The sequence below is a fragment of the Kryptolebias marmoratus genome, linkage group LG4, assembly GCF_001649575.2.
Source record: "Kryptolebias marmoratus isolate JLee-2015 linkage group LG4, ASM164957v2, whole genome shotgun sequence".
NCBI lineage: Eukaryota > Metazoa > Chordata > Actinopteri > Cyprinodontiformes > Rivulidae > Kryptolebias > Kryptolebias marmoratus.
This window is the reverse complement of record NC_051433.1, coordinates 29,092,717-29,101,361: the sequence shown is the minus strand read 5'-3', so window position 1 is coordinate 29,101,361 and position 8,645 is coordinate 29,092,717. Positions and strand designations below refer to the sequence as shown.

Below are 8,645 nucleotides of genomic sequence, written 5' to 3'. Positions count from 1 at the left end.
GGATTCCCCCGGAGGAGCTGGCCCAAGTGGCTGGGGAGAGGGAAGTCTGGGTCTCCCTGCTTAGGCTGCTGCCCCCGCGACCCGACCCCGGATAAGCGGAAGAGAATGGATGGATGGATGGATGGACCATAGTTCTTATAAATGTCTCCTTGTGTGTTACCATATAGTGGTGGGAATGTGATGTCATGTGTCTGTAGCCCATTGCTGTTCCAAGTCTCTTGGGTTTTGTCTCTTTAAGCTCAACCCATCTTGACTGGGATTCATTCCTCAATATACAACAGTCTCCCTCTGCTCAAGCTGAATTTTAAGCACTTGTTAAAGCTGAACTGAAAAGTGTTTTGACGCCAACATCAGATGAAAGCAAATCAGAAAATATACTTCTGGTCAGAAAATACCACTTCATTTTTTGGCTTGTCGAAAGATAAAAACCTTCCTCAGATTTGGATCCACAAACTCCGATGTGGAAATTACTATCAGAGCTGGGGTTCGGACCACTTCAAAGAGAAGCACCTCATTACTGCGGTGGATTGGCTTCACACCACAAAAACGTTTGTATTTGTATTAAAAAATGGCTTCTTGTTCCATTTCCACTAGTAAACAGCTGGGGATTAGTGATGTTCTTGGCCAGTCGTGGCACAGCACTCGTCATGAACCAGAATGGCAACTCCGCCCCACAAATCAACTTTAAAAATTATTGACTAAAATGCTAAAAACAAGTTATTTAGGTTTTAGGCCAGACAAATGGGTCCCTGAATATTGTGTGGATGTGTTTGACTAACTAATATTCATGAGATGTCAGTTTCTTGAGATTTGATTCCAGTTCACCTTTAAGCCAGTGTCTCACTGAACTGTGACTGTTGGAGACTAGCATGCTACAAGACTGTGAGCCTTTGAGACTCAAGAGAAGAAAAAACTGAGAACCTCAGTGAACATTTTGATACATTTTAGGGACTTGTTTGCAAATGCTGTTCACAAACTAGTTGCCACCAGTTGCAGCCAAGTGAGATAATGGCTTTACAACCCCTTCACACTGGATAACCCTGCTACACTCTCCTTGACCCACACAACCTATTTAGAGTGAAGGCATTTGTGATGCAGCTACACTTGTATTCCTCTCCAAATAATTATTTTCTGCTGTTTTTGGGGTCCCTGAGATGCTCTTATTTGCACACACCACACTATATACTGACACAACTCTCTTGAACCACATCAAGATGTAGCTAGAGGTATCACTTCTGTACTGAGGTTTTTTCATGATCTTGACATGATCATAGTTGTTTTGTAAGCACAAGGCTTGTGAAGTCATGCTTTAAATGATCTAGAACCAAGCCATTCCAGAGCATATGGGAACCATGTCATGGATACACTGTCACCACACTTCAACCTTGGTACACTGTCCTCATGATGATAAGACACCTTGCTACAAATGCTTTGTGCATTCTCAAAAGCACAGTGGGCCTATCAGACCTGAAGGCATCACCAACACCCTGCAAAGACCTTCCACATTTTAGCAGATTTTTTATTGGTATGGCAAGGTCGTCACTCTGTGAATAGGGTCTTAGCCTGTGAAGATTCCCAATCATCAAGGTCATGGTAATGAAAACACTTTGCTTCTCATGTGAGGAGCTGTCTTAGATTTAAACTAAAAGGTGCAGAATGCCAAGCTTTAAAAGAAATTTGGGGCAAAACATCTTTAAGAATCAGCTCTTGGCCATTCCAACATAGTAAAACACATTTTTTTATGAATTATGTGATTAGTAGTGTCACACTTGAAGAGAACCTTCCACCACAGCTGAAACTCTCAAAAGAACTGAAACACATTTTGTGGCTGTTGCATCCAGAAAACTTGCAAATGATAAAACAAACATTGTGGGTTTGAGTAAAATATGCAGGTTTATGTAAAATGTTAGAGATGCATAATTCTCAACATAGAGAGGCGTGCTTGTCTGGGTCTCAAGCTTTGCGAGTGAGTCAGTGCAAGTACAAAACATACAAAAAGGAACTCACACAAACGTAGGTTAACAGTGTTCTGTGTAATTTAACAATTTTTATTGCATTTGATAATTACTTGATGTATGTTTTTATTCATATTAACAATCTTATTTTAAGAAAGTACTCGAGTAGATTTGTTTTTATTTCATTATTACTGTAAAAATCCTGTGACTTTTTTGAAAGCTTAAATGGAGCACTTGCAGCTACTTTTGTATATTAATTGTTCTTGCAATGTAAGGAAAAAAAGAAGCTTTAAAACATAGCAGTTTTTCAATTTTCTAAAAAAGCTGAAATAAACACAAAAAAGCGTGAAAAAATCCTAAACTCTGGCTCAGAGACCAATTAGCTCTGGTTCAGGTTTTATAAAAGAGCCCAGAAAAACTAAAACCTTCCAGAGCAACAAAACTGACTTGAAGATTGAAAAAGTTTAAATTTGGTACAATGCAACTCAGTATTAAGTTTTATATTAATACTACATACAAAAAACTAAACATAGTACAAAAAGTGAGAAAATGTGTTATATGTGTTTGATTATTTTTTGTTGTAACAATGATTATTGGCAATAAATTTTATATACTTGAAAAGCCTGTTTATTTTCCCTTAAATGATACCAAAGTATTTGTAGGTTGGGCAGCAGAGTTCAGTATGTGGATTGCACCAATGAAAAAATTGCCAAATCTTCTCTTAAAGGAAAAGAAGAGTACAGATCATAGAAACTGTGGGTGGACCAGGAAGTGGAAAAGATTAGTGAGGATGAAGTTTAGAAAGTTTTAAAGAGGATGAAGAAGGGGAAAGTAGTTGGACCTGATAACATAACAGGAGGTATAGGAATGTCTAGGAGTGAGATATTTGACTTAATTATTCAGTGGCATTTTTGAGAGTGAGAAAATGTCTGAGGAATGGAGAAGAAGTGGGCTGGTGCCAACTTTTAAAAACAAGAGTGATGTACAGACTTGCAGCAACTACAGGAGAATTAAGTTGATGAGCCACACAATGAAGATCTTGGAGAGAGTTGTGGAAACTAGACTTAGACAAGAGGTGACCATTTGTGAGGAGCAGTATGATTTTCTTTCAAGAAAGAGCACCAGAGATGCCATATTAGATTTTAGGATATTGACGGAGAAGTACAGAGAGAGTCAGAAAGAACGTCATTGTGTTTTTGTTGATTTAGAAAAAGCAAACGACAGGGTGCTAAGGAAGGAGGTGCAGTGTTATATGAGGAAATCTAGACTAGCAGAGAAGTATGTTAGCCTGGTACAGGACATGTATGAGGACAGCAGGACAGTGGTGAGGTGTGCTGTAGAAGTGACTGATAGCTTCAATGTGGAGGGGGGACTGCATCAAGGATCGGCTCTGAGCCCCTTCTTGTTTGTTCTGGTGATGGACAGACTAACAGATGAGGTCAGGCAGGAATGACATGGACTATGACGTTTGCAAATGAAGGTGGAGGAGAACTTGGAGAGGTGGAGGGACAGTGGGTATATTAGTAGAAGGATGTTGGAGACGCAGCTGCCAGGAAAAAAAGAGGAGACATATGGATGCAGTTAGAGAGGACATGGAGGGAGTTGGAGTGAGGACCGAGGATGCAGAAGACAGTTAGATGGAGGACCATGACTCGCTGTGGTGACCCCTGAAAAGGGAACAACTAAAAGAAAAAAGAAGAAAATAATAGCTACTCGTAGCTATTATCATTTCTATGGACAGATTTCACCCAAGTGAGTTGAGCTTGAGTAACTTTTGAAGGCATTTTAATTTATCAGCTTAGGATTTCTGGACCGTCACATAAACTCCTGAAGCATTTCTATTTAAATTACAGGATATGGTACTTCAGACTTGCAGATAAGTTGCAGGATACTTGAGTTCCTAGACCTCAGATATATTGACAGTATCTTACCATTATTGTATTTGACTATAGTTTCCTGATTTTAACACTAACATTGGCTACTAGTGTAAAGGAAAGAACTAAGTGTACGGTACTATTGTGTAGAAGGCAGTCACACTGAGGCTATAGAAGCATCAAAACATTACCTGCAGTGGACAAGCATAGGTCCCATGTCTGGCATCTGGGCTGCTGAGGACCTGCGAATAAAAGTAAGGACAGGCAGGGTGTACTCAGGGACACCCATGTCTGGCCATTGTGTGTAATGATACTGAAGTACTGTCCGTTCACTCTGACCTCGAGCCTTGGAGTTCCCCCTCCCACTCTGTTGGTGAGGAGAAATATCAAAAGACAAAGATGTTTAAAAAGTGTCAAAGAGATGAGTGCTAAAGTTTTTTCCACTAACTTGTCAAGTTTAAAATCAATTTATTCACAAATGTATGAATGATTAAATTTAAATTCAATCAAATCTTCAAACCTAAAATATTTTGATTGTGTTCATTTTGTTAGGAGAAAAATCATCTTTATGATTTCTTTGTTTTTGTAATAATACTTGTTTACAGGTATTCAAAGGTTTACAACATCAGTCTAAAAAACTTCTCAACTTTAACAGTTTGTTTTACAGTTTAGTTAACAGTTTATACCAGTTGGTTCTCAAACTGTGAGGCACATGTCCTATGTGGGCTGGGGAGGGTGTGATCACTCCTATTTTTATTTTATTTTAATTTTCAGTCCTAAAAATTGCAAGCAGACCTAATCTTTAGAAGTTGCTGCTGCTCTGACTCCAATCAATCCATCCATCCATCCATCCATCCATCCATCCATCCATCCATCCATCCATCCATCCATCCATCCATCCATCCATCCATCCATCCATCCATCCATCCATCCATCCATCCATCCATCCATCCATCCATCCATCCATCCATCCATCCATCCATCCTCTTTACCTGCTTTATTGGTCACAAGGAGCTGGTGACTATCTCCAGCAGTCACTGTGTGAGAGACGTGGGACACCCTAGACAGGTTGCAAGTGCGTAACAATGTCACATAGGGACAAACAACCATTCACGCCTAGGGACAATTTTTGAGTTGCCAATTAATGTAAAATGCATGTTTTTCTGTCTGTGGATGAAACTGGAGTATCAGGAGAAAACCCACGCATGCACAGGGAGAACATGCAAACTCCACACAGAAGGACCCCAGGCCTAGAGGCGACAGTTCTAACCACTGCACCACTGTGCTGCCCCAATGGAAGATCCACTTCTTACTAATCAGCTGGCACATTACCCGAACAGAAGTGATGAGAAACGGAGAGGGACGAGTTTTCTCTCGTTCTTAGAGGAAAGGTTTGATGTTTGGCGATAAAGTCACTTTAAATCATAATGGAACTGTCAGACTGATAATGGGCACTTAGTTTTTTTTTCATCAAGCCAGGGGCGGCCTGAACATTTTTCGTGCTCCAAAAGATGAGCAGCACTAAAAGTTTAAGAACCACTGGTTTATAAATATGGTTATATGTTCCTGCTGTGTGAATTACATCAAACTCACCGGGAACATATCTTTTTTCAGAATCTAATGAAATATTTAAGTGGCAGATTATTTTAACTCTTAACACTGTTCTAATTTTTAACCCTGACCTGCTATTTGTAAACATTTTTGTAAAATTGTCTAAAAGCTTTAATATTTACGATTTCTTAGAACTACTAAGGCACTTAAAGAAAATGGGTTGAAATAATATAGAATAGCCAAACAAACCTTCCATCATTTAAAGTTATATTCATCTGGTCACTTATAGAACAACAGTTGAACTATAAATAAGTATCCTATTACTGAGTTGTTTTAAAAATTCAGCCTTACTTTTTATGACAGAAAAAAAAACTAAAATCTAAATCAAACATTAATTTGTTTTCATCTTAAAACTAGAAAACTAGTAGAATCATTTTCAACAACTTTTAATGGAAAAATAAGTCTCAGTTCAATCATCCTGACCTTTTTGATTTTGGAGTTATGCAGAGTGAAGCGTCGAAGAGTGTACCAGGCGTAACTTTTAGTGCTTCTTAGTGTGACCACCATGTGGCCGTACTCCTCTGTGTTTTCTGTTGGCCAGTACTGGTCACATTTTCTCTAAAAAAACAAACAAAAAAAAAAAACACATATGTATAAAAACCTTTTTTTTTTTTTAATTTATACCAACTAATTTTTGTAAAAAATCACTGTACATTTGTCCATGTAACAAACCAACATTAGTATTATTAGTTGTAGTGAGATCTTTTTGTGTGGAATGAGCCTGTCCAGTAAAATGAGATGAAGCTTGTCATTGGTAATTCGTCTCTTGAAGATGAGAATTTTCTGGTAATCTTTACAGTTTACATCAAAGGTCTCAGTAGCAACTGATACCAAAGATCTCCAAAGAGATGGGATCCAGGGCAACCATTTTCCATGTGTTTATGTTGATGTTTTCCAGTTTTAAGATAATACTTTAAGGTATCTTTCAAACTCTTGTGTTATTTTACCCAAGTTCTGCTGCCTTCACTCAGTTCTGAATACAGAATCTGGCGCAAACAACGGCCTGTTGGGTTTTCATTTTGTGTCTTCAATACAGGTTGTAATGGCTTCTTTTAGAATGGTAATGTTGGTATGGTAGGCTTCCCAATAGACACTGAGAATCTTCTGCAAACAGCTTTGGTGAAATCTTTCCACTGCCCTTATGTTGCATCTGTAAGAATTCCATGTCTCTGAACTGTAAAAGAGGCCTGTGAAATAGTTGAGAGGAAACTACCTACATGTTTGAACTTGGTTGCTTGTCATTCTTTTTCTGATGTTGACTGACACTTGGTATGAAATTGAGTTTAAACATGATACTGTGCTTGTGTTTTTCAGTGACAGTTGAAGGATTGGTGGTTTGATATGAGTACTATTTTGAATTATTTTGCAATACAAATGAACCCCAACGTTATTTCTGAAAGTTTTGCTCCTGGTACGTACCCGGCCTTTTTCCACTAAGTTGGTGATCATGACAATAATTCCAGTATTTTGCTCCCATACCATCTGCCAAAAGTCCTCAAAGGTAGACTTCAGAGGTCCTTGGGCTGCAACATATGCTCTAGTTTTTTTGTAACTCTAAGAAATAAAGAACAAACAAACAATCTGTTATTTTGGCAATAAATATTTATCCCACACATTTCAAGAACATGGGTAAAAATATCCCAAATATACCTGAATTCCAAATTCTGTTTTTGTTATGTAGCCATAGTCAGCAGAAATATGATTATTGTTACCGTGCAGAGACAGAAACACAGTGTAGTATTTGTTACAGAAGAACTCACATCCACATAGTTGGCATTGATGTAGTCAGTGTGTTTAGAGTCTTTTCCAGCAATTGGCCTCAGCTTCACCCTACTGTGATCATCTAAGGAAAAAATACAAATCAGTAAAACAGTGAGTGTTTGTGTGTTAAACTGTCTGTTAACCAAACATCAAACTGGGCTGCGTAGTTTATTTAAGACAGCTGCACTTTGCTTTCAGGAAACATATGATTGAGCTTCTCCCAGGTACAGACAGTGGTCCTGGACAGAAAAATGAATTATCTAAGTTTAGCAGTAAAATTGTGATAATTGCTAAAGGGTTTACTTTCCTCATTTTTTACTCTAGGGGCCAATTAATTGCCCCAGGGTAGTATTTTACTGGGCTGCAAGTGTTGAACACTAGTTGGCAACTAAAATTAAAACAAAAACTGAATTTTAAATCAGTAAAAAACAAGCAACAAAAAACCACAAAAAACTGTTGGACCGTTTTTTTAAAAATAAAATTTGTCACAGAATTGGCACAAACGTCTTAAACTCTTCTCTACTTAGTTTCCATAAATTCTAGAGCTCTATTTTCACACCTGATTGAAAATTCTCCTTATGACAAAAAACCTTTGAGGCTACAACCCCAAATGTTCAGGGCTAGCCATGTCAATGACAAATAATAAATATTAAAAAGAACTTATCTAAATCTGCCTGTCTTCATTTCAAAAGCTTATTGCAGTAGATTAAATCGTGAACATGGAAGTGGCTGCAAAAGTGGGTATAAAGTGAATACAGAAAACAATTTTGAAAGTCATGCACACAAAACCAGACCATAATTTTCAAATTTTGGCTAGTTAAAACAGACTTAACTTACTGGTTGGTTGGTCACAGACATTCAGAAAGGGGTGAATACCTTTTATATGCACTGTAAATGACCTGCACACCTCAGCTCTATGTGTTTAGCTGGTTCAGCCTACTTAGTCAGGCAAGACACTACAATACTCTCCAAGAAATATGCTGTAACTCAACTGCTGAACCTGGAGTTTGAGTCTAGAAGAAAATTCATTAACTCTGATGCAATAAAGGAGCAAGACAGACCAGTGAAGATGCTAGAGGCATACCCTTGTTTCAGAGAAGTGAAGTGAAGTGAAATTTATTTATAAAGCACTTTTCTGAACTAGGCGATTCAAAGTGCTTTACAACGCAGAAACAACAATCAGGCACATAATCAAATACAGATGAAACATCATAAAAACATCATAATCAAATATAAAGATACAGAAGTAAAAACATTAATAATGTAAAATCTAAATGAAATATGGGATAATCTAAATAAAATCATGAAACCAAACATATCTAAACATGAGCTAAAAAAGTCAAAATAGTAGCTAAGATAATCTAAATAAAATCATGATAAAGTTAAAGCTGAACTAAACAACAATTAGGAATCTAACAATATCTAAAAAATGAGCTAAGATAAA

General features: G+C 37.6%; 1 protein-coding gene across 2 annotated transcripts in view; it reads right to left on the bottom strand.

The window, feature by feature from the left end:
- LOC108247474 (receptor-type tyrosine-protein phosphatase gamma) overlaps positions 1–8,645 on the bottom strand; it is a 520,767-nt gene that overhangs the window by 15,959 nt on the left and 496,163 nt on the right. For both annotated transcript variants that reach the window (XR_005233059.1, XM_037975187.1), the window contains exons 17-20: positions 7,201–7,283; positions 6,860–6,994; positions 5,864–5,998; positions 4,021–4,196 (exon numbers count right to left, since the gene is read on the bottom strand). Coding sequence is in view for 1 of the 2 variants with exons in the window: in XM_037975187.1 (XP_037831115.1) it covers positions 4,021–4,196; positions 5,864–5,998; positions 6,860–6,994; positions 7,201–7,283 (529 nt within the window). In the remaining variant the exon portion in view is untranslated. The remainder of the gene's footprint in view (positions 1–4,020; positions 4,197–5,863; positions 5,999–6,859; positions 6,995–7,200; positions 7,284–8,645) is intronic.